Source organism: Aedes aegypti, chromosome 2 (assembly GCF_002204515.2).
Source record: "Aedes aegypti strain LVP_AGWG chromosome 2, AaegL5.0 Primary Assembly, whole genome shotgun sequence".
Lineage (NCBI taxonomy): Eukaryota > Metazoa > Arthropoda > Insecta > Diptera > Culicidae > Aedes > Aedes aegypti.
In genome coordinates this window covers 106,733,483-106,758,983 of record NC_035108.1, presented here as the reverse complement: position 1 = coordinate 106,758,983, position 25,501 = coordinate 106,733,483, and the positions used below count along the sequence as shown (strand labels likewise).

Sequence of the window (25,501 nt, the reverse complement as noted above, 5' to 3'; positions counted from 1 at the left end):
AATGCTTCAAAACTTTAAAGTCGATTTAAAAAAAACGGCCAGATTTTGATCATCTTTAAGCTAAGTATGCTGTTTCGCTCAAGAAAAATAAAGAAATTCCTTGACTGAATGGGTCAAGGGACAGAGAGCCCCCTTCGAAATGACATTTCTTCTCGACTGCGTACTGCGATCAGAAAAATGTGATTTTCTGGACAATTTCTTGGAAGAAAATTTCCACGCATCGAGATAGGCGATTCCTTTTCTTGTCAGTAGCAAACCAGCCTTAAGCAAAAAGTTTCGTAATTAAATTTACTAAAAGTCGTCCATACATTGCAAATTGGGCATATTTTAGAGAAAAAAAGTTTTTCTAACATCGATTTTTTTAAGTCCAAAATGATTTTTTTATTTTTTTTTATTTCGCTTTAAATAGTCTAGTATGGTCATATTTTCAACTAATAAATGAGTTTAAATCACAAAATAGATTATATTTGTTTTATTTGGAGTAGTTAAAAGAAATAAAACGGAATTATACAAAGTTTTTTTTTAAATTGAATTCAATTGATCTCGCACCATACCGCTTATGAGAAAACCAACTTCATCTAACAATCCGACAGATTTTTATGGTTTGAAAGATATCACAACAGTATTGAAAACATAGAAAAGTAAAAACCTTATCCATACCCCATTAAATTCTCTTGAGGGATTCCACGGAGGCATGCAAGTCGATTCTGATCGACCATTTCAAAAATATCTGAAACTTTGCACAGTTTTTCAGTTCCATCTAAATCGTCATTTTCCGATATCAAATCTTCAAGTTGAGTCACGACTAACTTTTCAAAAGGGTGTATGTGAAAATGGTTCAAAAATATTCAAAAAGCTGCACAGCAAAAACGGTTCGTTCGATTGTTAGACAACTAAAGAAACAAAGTTAGACAACTAAATAAAGATTCCAAAAAAAATACACACAGTAAAAAAAATTTTTTTCTGCATTAAAAAACAGCATTTTTGCCACAAAAACTCAACATAAACTCAAATATCTCAAAACCCTATAGGAATCTACACTTTTTTATATTAAACTTTGGGAGGGAATACCTATCGGAATACCAACGTAATTTTTTGAGGGAAAACGGTCCATTATATTAGCTATCTACCATAAAAATTTGGTGATGGTAAGCCAATAAACAAAAAAGTTATGACATTTCAAATATTTCACAAATTTGACACTTAGTGAAATTTTTTTTTTTTCATTGTTAATTTTTTTTAGGACCGCAGTTTGTTGCTGAATTTTTTGTCAAGGGTACCACATGAGGTTAACAAGTTGTTTTCATGATATGTTATTTAATTATTCATAACTATTATAGCATCTATTAGAAAGTTAGACGCGATCCAGTGTTGTGATCTAAAGTCTTGATAGTGTCATATTTTTTATTGTACGTAACTGAAGAAAAATTCTCTCAATAGTGTTGAAACCTTTTGATAAAAAAACCTATAAGAAATCTAATATTGGAGACATAAGCTACAAAAAAAGTTTTCTATACAGGTATACGACTAGTTTACCTGCAAAAAGTTTACCTCGTAGAGAACAAGGCGGGTCTATACCCAGGTGATCTAGTATACGTAAAGCAGGTCGGTTTTCTCGGCGCTGGTTTTCTCCACAAAGTTAAAATCTGATTACACCTGGGTATAGACCCGCCTTGGTAGAGAATAGACTTTGTTAATCATATTTGGGAGAAAGCGAGTAACTTCAACAACATCAAAAACATGATAGGTACATACCATGAACATACTCACGAAAAAGCTAAAAATATACTACCACTATGGTTATAAAAGATTTAATTGTAAAATTTTTCTTCAGTCAAGCAAACGACACCAAACTAGTCAGTAAAAACTTTAAAGTGATTTTGTTTATTAAAATCTAACGAGCAACATGAGTAGTCACTTTCTCAACTGTGGCAGGCCGTTTGCAGAAAAAAAGTGTTCGAAAGAGCTACGAAATCTCACCGAAAGCACCATAGATAAACTGAAATCGGCTGGTTATGCTCCAATGTCTACATTGAATACAAATTTACGCATTTGTACGTCCTGCCGTTTAAACGTTGACAAACGGGCAATCTGTACATCATCGGTGGATCAGGTTGCAGGAAGTTCGAAAACAACAACAACTGAGGAATTACTAGATGCACCGACAACAACTGAGGAGTTACCTGAAGTACCAAGTGCAGATAGTCTTGCCACGGTACCATCAGCGACATCTGTTTCAACAAATCAATCAGAAGATGAGTGCATCCAGAAGGTCAACATCGAACGCTTCAACGAAGGGATAGCTGGAATAAAAGTGACTCCGATTAAATGGACGAAGATGGGTTACGTCAATTATCCCGAGAAAAAATACCGTGAAATCAACGAAGCTGTACGAAGAAACCTCTTCAAATTAGGACCTGAGGATGTGGAAAATACAGACTACGATGAGGTAATTATGAATATGAAGGAAAGGTTCTCGAATCTAGCCACGACAAGGAAAGAAAAATTATAGATTTTGTCGATGCTGCCAAGCTCGTGGTCTATTCAAGACGCCATTGATGAGTTCAAAACCAATAGAAATACAGCAAAAGAGGCAAAACAATTCAAAAATAACTGTCTTGCAACCAAAAATGCTAGGTCGAGTACTTCATTAACAGATGAGACAAAAGAAAAAATAATTCAATATTTTGAAGACGATGAAGTAAGTAGAGCTATGCCTGGCCAAAAAGATTATGTATCTGTAAAAAAAGATGGAAAGCGTCAAGCAATCAAAAAACGATTAATGATGACTACTTTGAAAGAAGCGTATACACGCTTCAAGGAAATTAACGAAAATATTAAGGTAGGTTTTTCCTCATTTGCAAGCCTTCGTCCAAGGCAATGCAAGCTTCTATCCAATTCAGGAACACATAATGTTTGTGTGTGCACAACACACGAAAATATTAACCTAATCTTACATAGTTTGAAAAGAATCAATTTATGAAAGGATATTAAAATGTTAACTGGTAGTCTTTTGTGTGAAAATACAACATCAAATTGCTATCTACGATCTTGTTCGGATTGTCCAGATTCTTCATCATTGGAAAATACTTTATTCGCTGAGTTTGAAGAAAATTATATTGATCAGTTATCATTTGAGCAATGGGTGACCACGGATAGGTGTGACCTAGAAACTATTGTAAAACCTGTAGATGAGTTTGTGTCATTTTTTTTGCTTGAAATTAGAAAGTTTAATTCCTCACGACTTTATTAAAACAGAGTAATCCCGCTTTTTAAAAAATACGAAAAATACATTACAAGATGGTGAATTTTTATTCATTTGTGATTTTTCTGAAAACTATAGCTTTGTATTGCAAGATGAAGTGCAGTCCCATCACTGGAACGTACAACAAGCTACATTTCATCCATTCGTTATTTATTTCAATGGAAGTACGCAAATTGAACATTTTAGTTTTATTGTAATTTCCGAAGATTTAAGACACGACTCAGTATCTGTAAATTTGTTCATTGCCAAAATGATTAACTTTTTACGCGTTGATAAGGATAAAGAAATCAGAAAGATATATTTCATGTCTGATGGAGCAGCCTCGCAGTACAAAAACCGTAAGAATTTTTCGAGCCTATGTCAATTTAAATCAAAGTACGGAATTGATGCAGAATGGCATTTCTTTGCTACGTCACATGGCAAAGGTCCTTGTGATGCTATTGGAGGAACCATAAAGCGCATGGCCACAAGAGCAAGTTTAGCCAAAGAACGTGAGCATCCAATTAAAACTGCAAAAGAACTATTTGATTGGGCGAATCGCAGAAAAGAAGAAGATTTAACAAAATTATCATTTTGTTTTACTACTACTGAAGAGTACGAATTAACGGCATCAGAGCTCAGCGAGCAATATAATAACGCGAAAACGATCCAAGGAACCCAAAAATTTCACTGTTTCATTCCATTGTCAGAAAATAAAATTAAAGCAAAACTATACTCGAACTGTACTGATAATGATGCAAAAGTGTTCGATAGTGTAAAAAAATTGAATAACAATAAATAAATAAATAAGTATTAATAAAATGTTTTCATGATCTCATAACGCATACCCAAATCCAAAACTTTTAAAGTTTGTATATAACATTTAGAAACTCATCGATCATACTCTAAAAAAAATATCCTGGTAAAGAAAAAAAATATTTTCGTGTAATCTGTTAATTCATTTTAATTTATACATATATACATATACATATAATATACATAATACTAATGAATACATGAAAACGACTTGTTTAATTCACGCAAGGCCCTTAACAATAAAATCAGCAACAAACTGCGGTTCCCGTAATAATTTACACCGAAAAAAAAAAATTTTTTTTTCTACTAAATGTGAAAATTGTGACATGTTTGAAATGTCATAACTTTTTTGTTTATTGGTTTACCATCACCAAATTTTTATGGTAGATAGCTAATATAATGGACCGTTTTCCCTCAAAAAATACGTTGGTATTCCGATAGGGTTTTGAGATATTTGAGTTTTTGTGTCAAAAATTATGTTTTTTAATGCAAAAACAATTTTTTTTACTGTGTGTATTTTTTTTTTGAATCTTTATTTAGTTGTCTAACTTTGTTTCTTTAGTTGTCTAACAATCGAACGAACCGTTTTTGCTGTGCAGCTTTTTGAATATTTTTGAACCATTTTCACATACACCCTTTTGAAAAGTTAGTCGTGACTCAACTTGAAGATTTGATATCGGAAAATGACGATTTAGATGGAACTGGAAAACTGTACAAAGTTTCAGCTCAATAGAAAAAAAATGAATTAAAAAATTTACCAAATTTTGGTGCTGTTGCTTGGAATCACTCTCTTCTAGAAAAAAGTTTGTGAAAAGAAAAACTTACTGAACGTACCTGCGTTACATGCCAGATGCATAAGAAATAATGAATATGTTTGTATTGTTATCTACCTAAAATGTCCGTTAACGGCCATGAGTTACTCAACAACCACCGCGTGAGTGTATAGAAATATGAGTATTTAACTTACAATTGTCGTTCTACCTATGAGGATAACTATTTAAGCTTGATGTCAATAAAACTCTTTTCATTTTATCTAAGTCATTTGTGAAATGAAGTTAAAGATGGATCAACAAGATTCCTCGATAGATTAATTTAGAAACGATAATAAAGCCTGTTGAAAAATTTGTTTCGTATTTCGTGGAGAAAGTTGATAAGCTCATAACTCATGATTTTATTTGCAAAGAAATAAAATATTATTGTGATATCTTTCCAACTATAAAAAACCCATCGAATTGTTAGACGGAGTTGATTTTCTCATAAGCGGTATTGTGCGAGATCAATTGAATTTAATAAAAAAACTCTGTATAATTCCTTTTTATTTCTGGACGACTTTTAGTAAATTTAATTACGAATCTTTTTGCTTAAGGATGATCAAAATCTGAAGTGGCCGTTTTTTTAATCGACTTTAAAGTTTTGATTAATTTTTTTACAGTGTAGAAAATGTTTTTTATTTTTTTAATATTTTTTTCTAAAACTTCAGGGAATTTCACGACAGTCCCCCATACAACACTTTTTTGTAGGTCTTACCGTTTTTGAGTTATACGGGTTTATAAAAAAAGTAAAAAAAAAAACTTTGACCCTTTCCAAATGTTAGTCTAGATCGATTTTGAAAAAAAAAAACAAAATATGCAAAGTATCTTAGTTTCACATACTTTTGACATCCAGATAGTTTCATTGAATTCTGAAGGGGTGCTGCCAATAGCGAGTCGAGTTGGCGTGAAATCCGTCAGCTTAATTATGTAGATTTGTTGAGATTAAACATGCAATCTTTCTGATTATCAACCAAACTTATTTTTATCAATTCTAACAACTGTATTGTTTTTATGATTATCATTTTATTTTTTCTTTCGAGTTCCCAGCAGACGTGAAACAATAATGCTGCAACCCCTGAAAAGTTAATGAAAACTCAAAACGATCTTATTTTAATAAGCATTGTTCACTTATCTTGGTCGTGATTGATGATTTCCGTATTACAGTGAAACCTACATGAGTCGATATTGAAGGGTCCATCGACTCATGGAAATATCGAGTCATGGAACAGCAATTCTTTGGAAAGCTGCTTCTAGGGACCATCATTGTAACCATGAAATTATGTTTTAGTATGGTTCCATGAGTCGATATCGAGTCATGGAACATCGACTCATGGAGGTATCACTGTAGTTAGGGATTGGCTTGGTTAGCTCTGTCAAGTAAATCAAACGCGTGGATTGCTAAGCTCAAGATGACTGAGCATAAGATATCTACGAAAAATCGATCACAGAGCTCTAAGATAATATCTCACAATTCAATCCATATCATGCTCAGAGGATCGAAAGATGGGATGAAATGTAAAGTGTGGTTAAGGTGACACGGGAGACCGTGTGATTTTCCCTATATTTTGTCTCACTCTAACAATTATCATCAAAACTTTGTGGAAGCAAATCTCGAGTTTTCGTGAACCGATGAAGTGATATATGGAGTGGCTCTTGGGATTTGCTTCTTCAAATGGATAGGGTGATTATGATGACGTCCCGTGCGGTCTTAAAACATTCAAAAATATTCAAAATGTGAAAGTTTTAGAGAATTTACATATGATTGAATAGGGAACCACTATTGTCATAACTGGTGCACGTTCATTAGATTATTAAATAGACAATCAATAGGCACAGTACGTTTTTGCAGTTTCATTGCAATATCGCCGCTACGCATGGGTCTGATCGAAACCAGAAACTGTCAATGTTCGGAAATTCAAACTAGCTACGAATAATGATTTGTTAGTAAATCATACAATTTAATGATTCAAATTTCACTCTTTTTTAACCCAGCTTTTATACTAAACTCTCACTTAAGGTGTTTAAGGTGTCTGGGTGCGATTCCCAGTCGGTCCAGAATCTCTTCGTAAAAAGATGTTTCTAAACAGTTAAGTCAACTGGTATTTCACGCATCCGACTTATTCTACAAGCGCATGCTGTTCCCATCGATTGGGTCGACTACATGAGAGATAGTGTCCCATGGCAATGTATTTGCATCCCTCGCTGGCAGTAGTGTACCTAAACCAGTTTTAAATTTACAATAATGCTTCGCTTCTCAAGGGTTCACCGCACGATGTTGTGTATGTATAGTGCGTCTTTTCCAAGAGCCACCGATTGCAAAACATCGAATCGGTGAATCCCAATTCTTACGCTCTCCCAGTTCTTGATCTTTCGCGTCGTCATCTTGCATCACTAGTAAACTCTTAACAATCAGTTCGTAATCAGCATCTCGCACGATGAGACATCTTCTGTATAGTGTAGTGATTGTTTGCCTAATTGTACAAGTGAATTATGTCTCGGCACAAGAATTTTCTATTCCTGATATAGAATTTGAATTCTTGAAACCGCGTGGCTTCCGAGCCAGCATTCCCGGTAGGTGTAGTTGAACGTTATCCACGAACATGTCCCTCACGCAGAGTATCTTTTGAAGACGTTCCCGGAATAAAGCTGTTCGCCTTTCATGCTCGCATTAACAAGCCGTTCCAGCAGTTCGAAGAAGGTGATTATGCGGATGACATAACGGAACCGTCCGAGGATGGTCGTTGGGTATTTGAGACCACGAAAGCCACCATCACCGATGACCAAACTGTCCACTATTGGGTATACGTTCAGCACGAGGATCGTTCCTATTGGTTGGCCAATCAGAAGCAGAAGCGGAAAGCAGCTTTAAAAACTACTACGACGACAACAACGACGACTACAACGGTGAAGCCGAAGGCGACCAAAACGACAAAACCGTCCGAAAAGAGCACTACAACCACCGAGGCACCATGTGCCCCAACCGTTACCACCGTGAATGGGAAACCCAGTTGCGCTGGACGAATGGTTTTCGAGGATACCTTCCAAACGTTTGACTTGCAGAAGTGGCAACGGGAGGTGCGAATTCCTTTGGATACGGAGGTAAGTCTTCTCGAGTAGGAACGAATAACTCGTACTATATTTTAATATTTAATTTAATACCTTAATTTGGTATTATTATGGTATTGAAAATATTGTTTGAAACCAATTAAAATACCTCATTGAGGTATTGGAATGTTATTGAGGACTGTTTGAGGTATTGCACTACAGGGTGATTACTCTTTCCAGTCAGTAAAGTAAATGATCATAGAAAAATATGTATGGAAATTTCATCAATAATTTTTTTTTATTGTCTTTAAAAGAACAGAGGAAAGGCTTATAGGTCTAAAGGCTGTGGGAGTTGTTTTATCCTTTCTTCCAGCTTTTGGAATGAAAACAACTCAAACCTTTTGCCACGCTTTTGGAATATATGAAAGCGCAACACTTGCTTTGAATACCTACAGTCAGTGACATAAGTTAGTAACCAAATGCTGTTTTTCCATACAAAATGCCTAAGTTTGGAGTACTGTATCTCAGCTTCTGGTAGGCCGAATTGGCTGAAATTTGGATGATGAACTACAAATAACTTGAAATATTGCCTGTAGGGAAATTATTACATTGCAGTCATTTTACATAGAGTTTCAGAGGGTTGTTCAAAGACAAAAGTAAGTAACCGAGGGAATTTGTAATTCAATTCGAAAACGATAAGGGCCCATTCACAAATTTCATAACGCTGAAGGGGGTGGGTGGGTGTCCTAAAAATGTTACAGCTCATACAAAAATTTAAAAATATTCATGAAAAATGCGTCACGAAGGGGTGGATGGGTATCGAAAATTGCCATTTTTGGCGTTATGAAATTTGTGAACAAACCCTAAGTCGTGGAAAATTGGTCTGATCCACAAAGTTGTTCAATTTCAGAAGTCACACAAATTTGCAGAACATACTAACTTTCCACGACTTATAGTTTTCGATTTAAATTAAAAAGTCTCTTGGTTACTAACTTTTGTCTTTGAACAACCCTCTGAATCTCTATGTAAAATGACTGCAATGTAACAATTTCCTTAAAGGCAAAATTTCAAGTTATTTGTAGTTCGTCTTCCAAATTTCAGCCAATTCGGACTATCAGAAGCTGAGATACAGCACCCCAGATTTGATAGGCTGAAAAACTTTCTGTTAGGCATTTATCGACCATACATGTCTTGCCTCATCTGAGACCTGTTCTTCATTCGAATCTGGGATCGATTCAGGGAAATGAGTTCTCATCATTACTTCCAGTGTTTCAGAAGAGTCAACAGTAAAACTGCCGTCTTCTTTTTTAAGGCTACCTAGACCATTTAAATGTTCTTTTGAAAGGACTTTGTGCAGCTATGCAGCTGCATGAGCGTTTTTTTTTATTAGTATCATTCCAAACATTACATTTATTATTTCTTATATCTAGGTGTTCTGTGTTATTAGACAACACTATCATCCTTATTTGGTAAAAACAAATCTGAGATTTTATTAACATTTTGTTAACAACATATTACATTTCATTTGCCGTAGCAGTTCAGTTTTTTTACAGGTGAGTTGATTTCACCTGCTTATAAGAGAAAAAAACGCTTTGAATATACTTAACCAAACTTAACCTAAACATATAACGCATTAATCGTGGCAATAGAAAATTGTAACGATTTTTGCTTGAAATTATTTATTATTTTATTTGACATTTGTTCCAATGTTTCAACATTGGATATTCTATGTAACTCATTGGTACTATACCAGGGAGGAAGTCTCAGAATCATTTTCAAAATTTTATTTTGAATTCTCTGCAGAGCTTTCTTCCTGGTATTACAACAGCTAGTCCATATTGGTACAGCATACAACATGGCTGGCCTGAAAATTTGTTTGAATATCAAAAGCTTGCTCTTAAGACAAAGTTTTGATTTTCTATTAATAAGGGGATAGAGACATTTTACATATTTGTTACATTTGGCTTGAATGCCCTCAATGTGATTTTTGAATTCTTTAAATTCTTATCTAGCATGAGCCCTAGATACTTAACTTCATCTGACCAATTTATTGGAACCCCTCTCATCGTGACAACATGTTTACTTGAAGGTTTCAAATAAAGAGCTTTTGGTTTATGTGGGAATATTATTAATTAAGTTTTGGAAGCATTAGGAGAAATCTTCCATTTTTGCAAGTATGAAGAAAAAATATCCAAACTTTTTTGCAATCGACTACAGATGGCACGCCGGCTTCGTCCTTTGGCGGAGAGGCCTGTGTGATCCGCAAACAAAGATTTTTGACATCCCTGAGGTAACTCAGGTAAGTCATATGTGAAAATATTGTATAATAACCAGTAGTATAGCCTTCAGATTTGTTGGAACGGATCAAATTTGTTACACGTAAAAGTTGATGAGTGGTCGAATGTCCATGGCGGAATCCGAACTGTTCATTGGCAAAAATTGAATTTTCGTTGATGTGGGCCATCATTCTGTTCAAAATAACCTTTTCAAAAATTTTACTGATGGGGGAAAGCAAACTGATTGGACGATAGCTAGAAGCTTCTGCAGGATTTTTGTCTGGTTTTAAAATTGGAACAACCTTAGCATTTTTCCATTTGTCAGGAAAATATGCTAATTGAAAACATTTGTTAAATATATCAACTAAAAATGATAAGCTACTTTCTGGAAGTTTCTTGATGAGGATGTAGAAAATTCCATCATCGCCAGGAGCTTTCATATTTTTGAATTTTTTAATAATAGTTCTCACTGCTTCCAAATCAGTCTCCCAGGAATTTTCGAAAATGTTCTCTTGATTGGGAATATTTTCGAAGTCCTAAGTAACTTGATTTTCAATTGGACTAGTAAGTCCTAAATTAAAATTGTGCGCACTTTCAAACTGCATAGCAAGTTTTTGAGCTTTTTCGCATTTAGTTAGTAATAATTTGTTTTCCTCTTTCAATGCCGGTATTGGCTTCTGAGGTTTTTTCAAGATTTTAGATAATTTCCAAAAGGGCTTAGAGCAAGGGTCCAATTGAGATATCTTATTTTCAAAATTTTTGTTTCTTAATTGTGCAAAACGTTTCTTGATTTCTTTCTGCAAATCCTGCCATATAATTTTCATAGCAGGATAGCGAGTGCGTTGAAATTGTCTTCTCCTCACGTTTTTAAGACGGACCAAGAGTTTAAGATCATCATCTATAATCACGGATTCAAATTTTACTTCACATTTTGGAATTGCAATGCTCCTGGCTTCATCAATGGAATTTGTTAAAGTTTCAAGAGCATTGTCAATATAAAGTTTTGTTTGTAAAGGAATATTAACATTAAGATTAGAGTCAACAAATGTTTCATATATATTCCAGTCGGCTCGAAAATAATTGAAAGTGGAGCTGATAGGATTGAGAATCGCTTCATGGGATATTTGAAATGTAACAGGGACATGATCAGAATCAAAATCAGCTGATTGGCTACAAAGATGACTAGAGTCGGTTATGACCAAATCAATCGTAGATGGATTTCTAGAAGAGGAAAAACATGTGGGGCTATCAGGGTATTGAATTGAGAAATATCCTGAAGAGCACTCATCAAATAAAATTCTGCCGTTGGAATTACTTTGAGAATTATTCCATGACCGATGTTTGGCATTAAAGTCACCAATGACAAAATATTTTGACTTATTGCGAGTCAATTTACGCAAGTCAGTTTGGAGCAAATTAACTTGCTGCCCAGAGCATTGAAAAGGCAAATAGGCAGCTATGAAAGTATATTTACCAAACTGTGTTTCAACAGAAACACCTAAAGTTTCAAAAACTTTAGTTTCAAATGACGAAAACAGTTGATGTTTTATACGCCTATAAATGATGATTGCAACTCCCCCACATGCCCCATCAAGTCGATCATTACGGTAAACAAAAAAGTTAGGATCTCTTTGGAGTTTAGATCCAGGTTTTAAATACGTTTCAGTAATAACTGCTATATGCACGTTATTAACTGTAAGAAAATTAAACAGCTCGTCCTCTTTACCATTCAGAGAACGAGCTTTCCAATTTAAAATATTTAAATTATTATTTGGATCCATTAGAAAAACGTAATCCAATAACAATTTGATTTGTAAATTTTACACCAACTCGGACTGCTTCAGTCATAGTGGTGGCTTTGAACATTGCATCAATCATTAGATTCAATTGTTCAGTTAGAAAATTAAAATCTGAGGCAGACATATCACTTGAAGTGAGTACATTCGATGATTTCCCATTAGAATTTTCGGTAGACGAAGAAGCTGAGTAGGAGTTACCTGTGGCAGTAGGGTTTTTTCCATTTGATTTGAAACAAGTAGAATGGGTACTCATGGAACGAATAGTGGAAGAGTTCAAATTACCTGCTACGATATCGGCAAAGGATTTACCGTGGGTAGATACATTCGAAATTGAAAGATTCGAACGGCTACCCGACGGATTAAAATTAGTTTGTGAATGAGCATGATTATGATCTTTCTGTATGATTCCTAATCAAGCGATCGTTAACTGAAAAATGAGCATTGTTCGATACTCTACCAGGCAAATCCCGGAAACGACCGTTATCGTAACGGATATTATTTTTCATCTGCCTGGCACGAGCCTCAATGACTCTTTTGCATGAAGGGCAATTCCAAAAATTGGACTTATGATTAGCCCCACAATTAGAGCATATGAACTTGGTGGTATCTTCCTTCACTGGACAGACGTCCTTAGCGTGAGAAGAACCTCCGCAAATCTTGCGTTTAGCATCCATGCGACAATTTTTTGTACCATGACCCCACTTTTGGCACCGACGGCACTGAGTGGGGTTCTGGTAATTTCCTCCAGGTTTCTGGAAATGTTCCCATGTCACACGGACATCAAACAAAAGTTTTGCTTTTTCTAAAGCTTTAATATTATTTAGTTCTTTTTTGTTAAAGTGGACTAAATAATATTCTTGAGAAAGCCCTTCCCGAACAATGCCAGATTGGGTTCTCTTTTTCATAATGATTACTTGGACTGGGGAAAATCCAAGTAAATCATTCCATTTCCAAGTAAATTTCCATTTTTGATTTCTTCAGGTGACTTATAGTCACTTGAGAGACCTTTCAAGACAACTTTGAACAAACGTTCAGTTTTGTCGTCATAAGTAAAAAACTTGTGCTTCTTTCCTCCAAGATGTTTGAGAAGAAGTTCGCGATCTTTAAGAGTTTCCGGCAAAACGCGACAGTCTCCTTTCTTTGCGATTTGGAAGGAAACCTTGATACCCCTAATGGAGTTCAAGATCTCCTGCCTAAATCCCCCGAATTCGGAACAACTGACCACGATAGGCGGCATTCTTTGCTTCCTCACTTGAATCAAAGAGCCTGGGCTAGAGGCAGCTTCGATTTGGTGTTCGGAAATTTTGTCTAGAGCATCGAACTGATTGCTCATTTCAATACAATTATTCATTTCACCACTTATAAGACGCGACGTGAGACAGGACACAACACTTATTGTTCTTACAACGATTAAAATCCCGCAGGAGGAAAAATCAGGAATATACCAAATACCATGTAGTAATTGCCCTGCAGTGTACATCGGCCAGACTCGGCGCAAGTTCAAAATTCGCCTACGAGAACATAGGAACGCGGTCGAAAACGAAGGTGCTAATGATTCAAGTGTAGCAGCACATACATCGACCCTAGATCACACTGTCGTCTGGGAGAATGCAAAGTTGATTAAAAACGTCAGAAAAACATCTCACTTGAATGCATGGGAGTCCATGTATATCGCAACATCTGATCGTCCTCTAATGAATGAGGACGATGCTCCAATTGTGTCTCCACTCTTCCACCTGACTAAGCTGAAAATGCAGTAACCTTCAACACTTCTCGACGTATACTGACTACAGTACGAATACTAGTGTTAGTATATTATGTAATCAGTCGGACATCGTCCCGTAGATGGGCAACATCGAGCCCGAAACCGGTCGACTAAAAAGGTAATTTTAACTCCTTTTAATCGTTGTAAGAACAATAAGTGTTGTGTCCTGTCTCACGTCGCGTCTTATAAGTGGTGTCGAGGTTCTTACGTTAGCACAAACCCCAAGAAATTGAGTATTCATTTCACCCTTGGAAGAAAGTTCGCATTCCGGAGAAACGTCCTTTCTTCCATTCTTGCCACGTTTAGTGACAGTTTTAAATCTTTTTTATTTGGAAGGAAGTTGTGTATTCAGAGATTCACCCTTCCTTTTATATGTTGTTGCAACCATGTTTAGTGAATAAGAAGACGTGACCTTCGAGAGGTTTTTTCCCAAGACGGTGTCCAAGAAGGATTACCACCGCTAGCTTTCGCCAACGGGTCCAACGAAAAATCGAAGGCACGGGTCCAAACAAGGATCGTAAAGGGATCAATAGTAGAAAAAAAAGTACTGTTTTAGTAGCACTGAAAAGTACTGTTTTGAATTTTAGCACTGAAAAGTACTGTTTTATTGCTTTAGGTAGTTTTTAAGAAAACTTCCAAGAGCAGAGAGAATTCGTGTACGCACAGCACGAAGGTACGATGCGCACTGATTCGTTCTCATTCTAATTACATTTGTTAAAAGGGCCACATTTGTGCTCTACGTATACGTGCTTATACTTGCAATTATTTCAATATTTCAATTTCAATCACTTCATGTTTGCATGCGTTTCCCTCAACCAGAGACGTTGGTTTCACGACAAACAATCTCTAAAATATTAAAACATTGCTTATTAAAACATATCCTAGTTTTAACTGTAAAATAACTTACGTTACGCTCCCTCCAATTTTGGATAGTGTCGAACTGCTCGTCGTATCTCCAGCTAATCGGCGTTGGTTCCCATTTATGACAAAACTCTTCAAATGAGTACGATACTAGCTCGTAAAGGGTGATTCCACATTCTGAAATTAGAAAAAAAAAACATTATATTCTATGATAGAGTTAATTCCTTCGAGCTTACCTTTGAAAACTTGCAGCAATTCGTCTGGAAATCCAAGATCGACTTATAAGTTCTATGTAGCGGCCGCCATCTTGACACAGGTAAACAAACACTCAGATTTTTTCACATTGGCAAATCATATATCATGTATCTGATTTTGTAATGATCGGATAGATGATCGATATCCAATAATCTTTATATGAAATTCAAATTGCTCATATATGATCATTATTTAAATTGCATTGGATCTTCATATTATTCCCACATATCCCAATTAAATGAATGTTTGGATGCAGGTATATGAATTTACAGATAATTATAATCGGATTAGTTGGTTCAGTGTAGCCATTCCCGGCCACGCCCATCTTTACGATTTACGATTTTTTCCATTTACAGTCGGCCGAGTTTTGTCCTATCAGGAATCACCGGAAAACAGCTACGTCGCCGGGGGGCACCTGTTCATCGTGCCGACGCTGCTCAACATGAATCCGGACTTCAACGAGGAACGCATCCGAACCGGGGAGCTGATCCTTTCCGGGTAAGTTGAACGAACCTTGCTTGAGTGAATAATCACCCAACTGTTTTGATCCTACATTGTATTACCTAAGCTTTCACTCGATGTATAGTTTTCCCGCCTTAGCCAGGCTTCCGGAGTTAGCAATTTTCGGGTTGGGCCCATAAACGCTTCCGATGAATCCGGTGTGCCCGATTCCTATGAATAATAAATTGCTCTATTATTATTATGTGCGATGAAGCCACTGAGAGAGGGCACTAGACTGGTTGGCAGCAAATATTTACACTGTGTTTCACTTGTCTTTTGCATGGATAGATCATCTGTTGTACAGTCAACTCTCCCTAACCCAACTCACAAACTTTTAAAGTTATGATTTTTGTATAAATTATCAAATTTCACTAAGACCAAAAATATATCCATATTTAGTATTTCAATATTTTATACAACTTGTTTTTTATCCAATGAAGAATACTAACCAGATAAAAACATGCCATTCAGTGAATGGAATAAACCATCAATATACAATACAACTTTCATTAATGGTTCCCATTTCTCGCAAATATTCGCCAGTCTACCTCGTACACGTGTTTCCGAATTCACGTCTGCTGATAATGCTGTTTTCCATTTTTCGGTTTTCCAACTTTAATCCTCACATGAATACGCTACACACCCCACACACCCCACACACCCCACCAGCTGCAAATCACCCACCAACAATGAGTACGAGTGTCGCCGAAGGGCAGCCCTGTCCACCATCCTGCCGCCGGTGGTTTCCGCCAAGCTGAACACCAAAAACAGTTTTCGCTTTCGATACGGTCGAGTGGAGATTCGTGCCAAGCTGCCCAAGGGGGATTGGATTTTTCCACGTAATTTGAGTTCCGCTAGTCGAAGCCCGACGCACGGTGTCTTGATTCATCGATTTAAGGATCCAGATATAAAACCTTCAAAACTATTGGTTTTCATTCACCCAACAGTGAGAAAACATTTTTTGTAAATAAATAAAGTTAAAATTTGTCAGCTACAACTTTGTCAAAGGCTTAAAATCTTGAACTTTTTTCTTTGATTTATCTCACTATTAGGTATACTGATTATCAAACTCGTAATAGCATTTAATGCCTTTTATATCGTTTATTTGTTTTATAGTTTTCAAGTTATTATATTTTCATAGTGAAATCGTTGAATTAAAAACACTGTGCTCTTGCATCGTTATTTCTAATCGTCTATTTTGCCATCATCCCCCGACAGAGTTACTGCTCCAACCGGCAGAAAATTACTATGGCTATGCGGATTTGGCTTCGGGGATGCTGATGGTGGCTCACGTCCTGTCCAATGAGCATCTGATTACGCGGGAAGGCATCCTCGTTGATGGGCATCGGTTGCGAGGTGGTGCCATTTTAACGACCAAACCCAAACTGCGGGATGCTTTTCTGAAGGCGAACGTTTTGGACGAGCATTTCAGCGATAACTTTCATACCTATGGACTTGTGTGGAAGCCGGACAGCATCGCTCTGACCGTGGATGGATTCCAGTATGCTACCCTGAGGGATCGGTTCAAGCCGTACGGTGCGGCCAACAATTTGACCCAGGCGAATTTGTGGAATCCGGACAATGCCATGTCACCGTTTGATCGAGAGGTAATTTGAGATTTGATTGTATAAAAAAGGACCCAAATGCGTAACATTTACGAGTCGATGGTTCCAAAACCGATATTTTATGAAACCTTCTACTTCCATGTAAAAATAATAGGTATCGACTGGTAACCCGAGCAAAGGCGGATAACTGGATGATATCAAAATGATAACAACTTTCATTATCACTGTTATCAATTTGATATTATGTTATCAATGATAACCGAATGATAACAAAATTGGGTATTATTGTATCCGTGACAGACATTATTGATAACAGGTTGATAACAAAATATGTTATCACACATCTTTCCCATAACATTTTTACAATGTGTGTGTTGATAAACAAAGTTGACTTTTTGTCATACCAAATTTTGTAAAATGATTTGAAGCGTAAGTTCAATCCAAAAACTCATTTCTCAAAAATTTTCCGTGATTTATTACCATACAATTCAAAAAAAAAATATGATGTTGTAAATTTAGTTATCAACTTGAAATCAGTGGTTACATAATTTACTACTACTTTGTTATTCGAGAAGCAAATTTGAGTTCTCATTTTTGATATGTTGGCTGTTAATTCAGCCAAGACGATAACAAAATCAGTTATCAAATGATATTTGTTTTTAATTATGAAACGTGGTTTTACGGCTAACCAGCCGAGTGGAAGTTTAACAACTACCGAAAAGCTAAACATTACATATAATTTGCAATTGGATTAGATGGACAAATTGATGTGAAGATTTGCGAAAAAGTTACACGTCTTCTCAGTGAGAATCGAACTCACGACTCCCCGATCTCTAGTTGGGGCGCGTTAACCACTACGCCATGAGAGGACTCATGAACGCAGAAGTTAACCTGAATTCGATTTCAGCTCAATAATCACGTGGTTCTTTTTCGCAAAGTGCACCTCTTTCGGAAGAATTAGATGCCCATCCAAACACAACGCTTTCTATATATATCCAATGCCTAGCCCGAGAGCGCATTGTTTTTAGGTATAGGAATAGCACACTACACTAGCCAGCAACTGCGCTGGCTGAGGTATCTATTGTGTGGGCTTCCAATGGGTCGCGACGTTCTCAAACGACCGGTTACGGAACATGAGTCCGTTGCTCGATAAATATTTGTTTTTAATTATGAAACGTGGTTTTACGGCTAACCAGCCGAGTGGAAGTTTAACAACTACCGAAAAGCTAAACATTACATATAATTTGCAATTGGATTAGATGGACAAATTGATGTGAAGATTTGCGAAAAAGTTACACGTCTTCTCAGTGAGAATCGAACTCACGACTCCCCGATCTCTAGTTGGGGCGCGTTAACCACTACGCCATGAGAGGACTCATGAACGCAGAAGTTAACCTGAATTCGATTTCAGCTCAATAATCACGTGGTTCTTTTTCGCAAAGTGCACCTCTTTCGGAAGAATTAGATGCCCATCCAAACACAACGCTTTCTAACTTCTGCGTTCATGAGTCCTCTCATGGCGTAGTGGTTAACGCGCCCCAACTAGAGATCGGGGAGTCGTGAGTTCGATTCTCACTGAGAAGACGTGTAACTTTTTCGCAAATCTTCACATCAATTTGTCCATCTAATCCAATTGCAAATTATATGTAATGTTTAGCTTTTCGGTAGTTGTTAAACTTCCACTCGGCTGGTTAGCCGTAAAACCACGTTTCATAATTAAAAACAAATATTTATCGAGCAACGGACTCATGTTCCGTAACCGGTCGTTTGAGAACGTCGCGACCCATTGGAAGCCCACACAATAGATACCTCAGCCAGCGCAGTTGCTGGCTAGTGTAGTGTGCTATTCCTATACCTAAAAACAATGCGCTCTCGGCTAGGCATTGGATATATATAGAAAGCGTTGTGTTTGGATGGGCATCTAATTCTTCCGAAAGAGGTGCACTTTGCGAAAAAGAACCACGTGATTATTGAGCTGAAATCGAATTCAGGTTAACTTCTGCGTTCATGAGTCCTCTCATGGCGTAGTGGTTAACGCGCCCCAACTAGAGATCGGGGAGTCGTGAGTTCGATTCTCACTGAGAAGACGTGTAACTTTTTCGCAAATCTTCACATCAATTTGTCCATCTAATCCAATTGCAAATTATATGTAATGTTTAGCTTTTCGGTAGTTGTTAAACTTCCACTCGGCTGGTTAGCCGTAAAACCACGTTTCATAATTAAAACAAATATTTATCGAGCAACGGACTCATGTTCCGTAACCGGTCGTTTGAGAACGTCGCGACCCATTGGAAGCCCACACAATAGATACCTCAGCCAGCGCAGTTGCTGGCTAGTGTAGTGTGCTATTCCTATACCTAAAAACAATGCGCTCTCGGGCTAGGCATTGGATATATATAGAAAGCGTTGTGTTTGGATGGGCATCTAATTCTTCCGAAAGAGGTGCACTTTGCGAAAAAGAACCACGTGATTATTGAGCTGAAATCGAATTCAGGTTAACTTCTGCGTTCATGAGTCCTCTCATGGCGTAGTGGTTAACGCGCCCCAACTAGAGATCGGGGAGTCGTGAGTTCGATTCTCACTGAGAAGACGTGTAACTTTTTCGCAAATCTTCACATCAATTTGTCCATCTAATCCAATTGCAAATTATATGTAATGTTTAGCTTTTCGGTAGTTGTTAAACTTCCACTCGGCTGGTTAGCCGTAAAACCACGTTTCATAATTAAAAACAAATATTTATCGAGCAACGGACTCATGTTCCGTAACCGGTCGTTTGAGAACGTCGCGACCCATTGGAAGCCCACACAATAGATACCTCAGCCAGCGCAGTTGCTGGCTAGTGTAGTGTGCTATTCCTATACCTAAAAACAATGCGCTCTCGGGCTAGGCATTGGATATATATAGAAAGCGTTGTGTTTGGATGGGCATCTAATTCTTCCGAAAGAGGTGCACTTTGCGAAAAAGAACCACGTGATTATTGAGCTGAAATCGAATTCAGGTTAACTTCTGCGTTCATGAGTCCTCTCATGGCGTAGTGGTTAACGCGCCCCAACTAGAGATCGGGGAGTCGTGAGTTCGATTCTCACTGAGAAGACGTGTAACTTTTTCGCAAATCTTCACATCAATTTGTCCATCTAATCCAATTGCAAATTATATGTAATGTTTAGCTTTTCGGTAGTTGTTTATCAAATGATGATAACCAGGTAACAAGATTTATTATCATTTTGCTATTCAACTTTGCTCGGGAATCTGCCTATATTCGCATAACAGTCGCATGTTCTCTGGAATTACCTATATACATGGGACTGTTAGGCCAATATGGGCAGTAATAGTCTCGTTTTGTTCAGACTTTGGGAAGTGCTCGACTTTGGCTTATTGTAATTGTACTTTTTTTTTTGTTTATTTAAGTACATAATTAACCCTCTGTCTGTTTTTTGGGATGACCCCAGAGAAATATGTAGTGCTGTAAATTTTTGTTAGTAAATCGATTTGTAAGTTTTATCACACATTGGTGCGCATCCACGAGTTGTTTGTTTCGCACATGATTCCTTTTCAAATATCTTGTTAAATATTTTTCTAAAATTATAAAATTGGGGGGATCAGAAAATAATGTTTTCTGTGATAGCTCCATCATGCGGTAGAATTCCCAACTAACCAATGTGCAACACAGTAGTCCTATCCCTGCGGCAAATGTCAACCGAAGAAAGTGTAGTTTTATGTTCAACTGTTTCTGAGATAGGCATCCAAACTTTCTAAATTTCACGTTCTCTTTTCCTTTTTCACTACAACCCCTCGCCGTCAAGACCCCCTCTCTTTTATTTTTTTTTTTGTATTTTTAAGTGAAACTGAATTAAAAGTTATTTACAAAACACCAGAAAAATCGAGAATCGATTGAAGTTCCATGAAGTTATTACGATTTGAAATTTGGGGTCAATTTTACCCCCCACACATACAGAGGGTAAAATCGAAGAAGTATATTCAGTCATATATAACTTTCTAGACTATAAAATAGGTATTGAGCAGCCATCTTGGATCATGTTCTGCTTATGTGCACTACTATAACACTGTTCGACAAAAAAAGTCGATCTGAATGCACAGAGACCGGACACCCCGGGCTTGAAAGTATAAAAATAAACAAAAATAATGGCGTTTTCAGAATGTTCGTGTCTGCTCCAGGTTATTTTTAAAATATACTTGAACTTTTTGCATTTTTTATTTAAAAATCTAATCTAATCAATAAACCGACACAGTGTTTTATATTCAGGACAGGGGAATTCATGTGCCATATATTGTTTTCAACTTTAAATACAATATGAAGAGTTGTAATAAGATTTGCAGGGAGCCCTCCCCCCTTTTTTGTACCCTCCCCATTTTTAAAGTATCGCAAATGATGGAATATTTGATATACAGGGGGTTGTCAAAATAACTGGGACAGGCAAAAATTGGGGCCAACTTTGGAATGCTGTAACTTTGACAAAGATTGACCGATTTCAATTCTTTAAGAAGTAATGGACGGGTCAACTAGTTTTGGGGTGCATCCATGGAGATGAACTATGACCACCGGATACCGGTGATAATCCGGATTTCCGGAAGCATGTCTTATGCAGTAAATTATGACGTGTTTTTAGCAAAGGTCTCTAGCTAAAAAATCAAAATTTTACTACACATGAAGATAGAAGATCTAATTCTGAAGCGATTGGTGCGCCAAGTATTAATATTTGTCCAGAAACAACCAATATATGGCCATTTCCCCGGAATCGGTGCCGGTAGTGGATCCGAATTGGGATGAAACAATTTATTCACTCAAAATATGTCGCGCAATATTGTTTTCTCCCTAGCTTATCATAAAATACCCTATTATAAGTTGAAAATGAGTCTTGTACAGATTTGGCCACTCATGGCGCCGCCCAGTGCCCCGGGGGAACCTTGCATAGGGGAAATTTCGATTTTGACACCAAAGCATATCATGCGACGGCTCATTCTTCATGTCTTGTCGTAAATAGGGCAACTGTAGACTCAAAATGGATAGTTGACTACAGTGACTACTTCCGGGACCGCCGGATGTCCCCGAGGGAACCTATAATTAGGGACAATTGAAATTGATCTCCAATACATATCGTGTGACGGTTCATTTTTCATGTCTCGTGCTAAATAGGGCTATTGTAGACCAAAAATGGATAATTGACTACAGTGGCCACTTTTGCGACCACCGGAATTTCCCGAAGGAACCTGTCATTGGGGACATTTCTGTTTTTACACCAAAACATATCATGCGACGGCTCTTTCTTCATGCCTTGTCGTAAATAAAGTAACTGTAGACTTAAAATGGGGATTTAATTGAATTGGTCACTTTTGGGACCACCGGGTGTCCCCTAGGGAACCTATAATTGGGGACAATTGGAATTGAGCTCCAATACTCATCGTGAACGGCTCATTCTTCATGTCTAGTCATGAATAGGTCAACTTTAGACCGAAAATGGATATTTAACTAGAATGGTCACTTAAGGGGCCTCTTATAGTTCCCTAAGGAACCTATCATTGGGGACATTTCGATTTTTCAATCAAAACATTTCATGCGACAGTTTGTTCTTCATGTCTTGTCGTAAATAGGGCAACTGTTGACTCAATTTGTATATTTAAATGTTGTGGCCACATTTGAGACCAACTGCGACGGTTCATTTTTCATGTATCGTGCTAAATAGGGCTATTGTAAACCTTAAGTGGATATTTGACTACAGTGGCCACTTTTGGGACCACCGGAATTTCCCGTAGGAATCTGTCATTGGGACATCACAGCCTCCCTCAGGGATATCCGGTGGTCCCAAAAGTGGCCACTGTAGTCAAATATCTACTTAAGGTCTACAATAGCCCTATTTAGCACGAGACATGAAAAATGAACCGTCGCACGATATGTATTGGAGTTCAATTTCAATTGTCCCTAATTACAGGTTCCCTCTGGAACATCCGGTGGTCTCAAATGTGGCCACAATATTTAAATATACACATTGAGTCAACAGTTGCCCTAGTTAAAATATTGTCGTTTTGAACGATAAATTATAAAACTAATTGTTATATTACCGTTACCGAGTAACCGGACACTGTCCGAGCAGATATCATTTGAAAAACATCGGCCAGCTTGAGAATGATATCTGTTGTTTCTGTAACATAGCTGTGTCTCAAGGTCTTAATTGTCCAGTATTCTTACTTGCTCCGATGTACCTTAACAAGAAAATTGTAGTTAACAGGGAGGGTTTAGAACTTAAAATTTTAAATTAACGATATATCATCTGTGAAAAACACTGAAAAAAACCTTTTGTTTCCAAAAGTTATTACCTGTATGCAAAATTAGAAAGTTAGAACTTGAAGTTGCCATGAAACTAACTGCGTCATTTTGCGTAGAATGGAGATTTTTAAGGTGAAAGTGGACCAAAATTTAACATAAATTTGTTTATAACTTTTTAACGATAAGAGATACAAGGTTTTCGTGTTCGGCAAAAATGTGTATTTTATCGATCCAAACAACTTTGTAGAAGATTTGAAAAATGTAAAAAATTCTATTGAAAAGTTATGTACAAAAAACAAGTTTTAAGGGGAAATTTTGCGTTTTCGGCAAAGTTGTTTGTAATTACATACTCTACAACTTTGCCGAGGACTTGAAATCTCTAACTTAATTTTTAGAAAAAATATTTTCTTTTTATCTCACTTGTGGGTAAATTGATCATCTTACCCCTAATACCAAAAGAAGCGCCTTTTAATATCAAGAAACTTCATCGAAGACACCAAACATCTAGAACCAATAGTTTTGAAGTTATTCTATTTTGATCGTGAAATCGATGAAATAAATCACTGTGCATAGAACGAGAAACCTCGTAATATCTGTTCTGCAGTTGTGGTGCTTTCTACAAGAGTAGATTCAAATTCCTAAACAATTGCTCTATTCAACCTACAGAAATTTGGACTACAAATCCTAGAAAGGTTGTTGGTATCATAAACTCAATTCTTCCTGACTGGGAAAAGACGCGTCCTCGGTTGTTCACTCGATAAATGGTGATCAACCTCTGAGGATGCGTTATACCGGGGTGTATACAGTTATACAGTTATAGGATTATACAGGGGTATACCACAAAAGTTCAACTCAATGGCCGAAGTGTTTCTATGCCCCAACAAACAACAAACAACCACTATATCTACGATTTTCATAAACTTCAACATAAATATCGTGTACAATGAACATTTTATTCTAAACAATTCAATTTTCTTCTGTTCAGTCATGTTTGTTTAAATCATTCAACTTTATTATATCTACGGCACGGTAAATGGCTGGTTATGGCGTACCATTCGTACCTCGCGTTCTTGCAGGAATAAAATAGACCCCTTTGTGTGGTCCTTAGCCTTTTGCCCAGCAATCCCTATCCTAGCGATTGGAAACTCGGTACGTGGAACTGCAAATCCCTCAACTTCTCGAATACTCTCCGATGTACTGAAGACCCGCGGTTTCGGCATCGTAGCGCTGCAGGAGGTGTGCTGGACAGGAGCATTGGTGCGAACGTTTAGAGGTAATCATACCATCTACCAGAGCTGCGGCAACACACGCGAGCTGGGAACAGCTTTCATAGTGATGGGTGATATGCAAAGGCGCGTGATCGGGTGGAGGCCGATCAATGAACGAATGTGCAAGTTAAGAATCAAAGGCCGATATTTTAATTTCAACATAATCAACGTGCATAGCCCACACTCCGGAAGCACTGATTATAAGTAGGACGCATTTTACGCGCAGCTCGAACGCGAGTACGACCGCTGCCTAAGCCACGACGTTAAGATCATCATAGAAGATTTGAACGCTCAGGTTGGCCAGGAGGAAGAGTTCAGACCGATGATTGGAAAGTTCAGCGCCCACCGGCTGACGAACGAGAACGGCCTTAAAAAAAAAACATAACTTTTGAACAGCTCAACCGATTTCCAATCTTTTTTTATGGAATGAAAGCTTAAGATTTCAATTTTTCAGAAAATATATGAAACTCTGAAACAAAAAAATGTTTTTACATGACAAAATATAAAAAAAAAAACTAGAAAATTTTATATTTCATCATGTAAATAATTTTTTTTTAGAGTTTTATGTTTTTTTTTCTGAAAACTGGAAATCTTAAGCTTCTATTCCATAAAAAAGATTGGGAATCGGTGTAGCTGTTCAAAGCCAGAGCGTTAATGATTAATCATAAATTCAATCATGATTAATGATTAATGGTTATGATTAATCAAAAATGTTAATCATTAATCACAAAAAATCAAGAGTTAATCATTAATCACTAATCATAATTATTGTAATATTATGTTTTAATCATTAATCATTAATCATAATCATAAATATCGCCAATTTTATTCTGTAATCATAATCTTAATCACGAATCAAACATTTAATCAATCATCAATCAATCATTGAACAAAATTCGACAAATTTTACAACATTGCCTTCTAATGTATAAATAAATTTTGCATTTCTTATATCGTGTGACAAGAACAATGATAGTTTATGCCCAAGGAAGTTCCAAATCCAACCAAGTA

The 25,501-nt window shown here is 36.9% G+C and overlaps 1 protein-coding gene and 1 long non-coding RNA gene across 4 annotated transcripts in view; one reads left to right on the top strand and one right to left on the bottom strand.

The window, feature by feature from the left end:
- The first annotated feature begins 7,162 nt into the window (after positions 1–7,162).
- The window catches only part of LOC5569420 (gram-negative bacteria-binding protein 1), a 28,295-nt gene continuing 9,956 nt past the window's right edge, over positions 7,163–25,501 (top strand). Inside the window, exons 1-5 of one of the 3 annotated variants that reach the window (XM_001658462.3) lie at positions 7,284–7,443; positions 7,502–7,971; positions 15,230–15,371; positions 16,044–16,213; positions 16,593–16,981. In XM_001658462.3, the coding sequence (XP_001658512.3) occupies positions 15,316–15,371; positions 16,044–16,213; positions 16,593–16,981 (615 nt within the window). In that variant the 5' untranslated portion in view covers positions 7,284–7,443; positions 7,502–7,971; positions 15,230–15,315. Of the gene's footprint in view, positions 7,444–7,501; positions 7,972–15,229; positions 15,372–15,441; positions 16,019–16,043; positions 16,214–16,592; positions 16,982–25,501 lie in introns of those variants that run through there. The other 2 variants (XR_002499890.1, XR_002499889.1) reach the window with 2 other exon arrangements.
- On the bottom strand, positions 14,345–14,888 carry LOC110675892. Its single transcript, XR_002499891.1, has 3 exons — positions 14,855–14,888; positions 14,665–14,795; positions 14,345–14,603 (listed from the first exon to the last, which is right to left on the bottom strand). It is a non-coding gene; the product is annotated as an uncharacterized LOC110675892 (long non-coding RNA).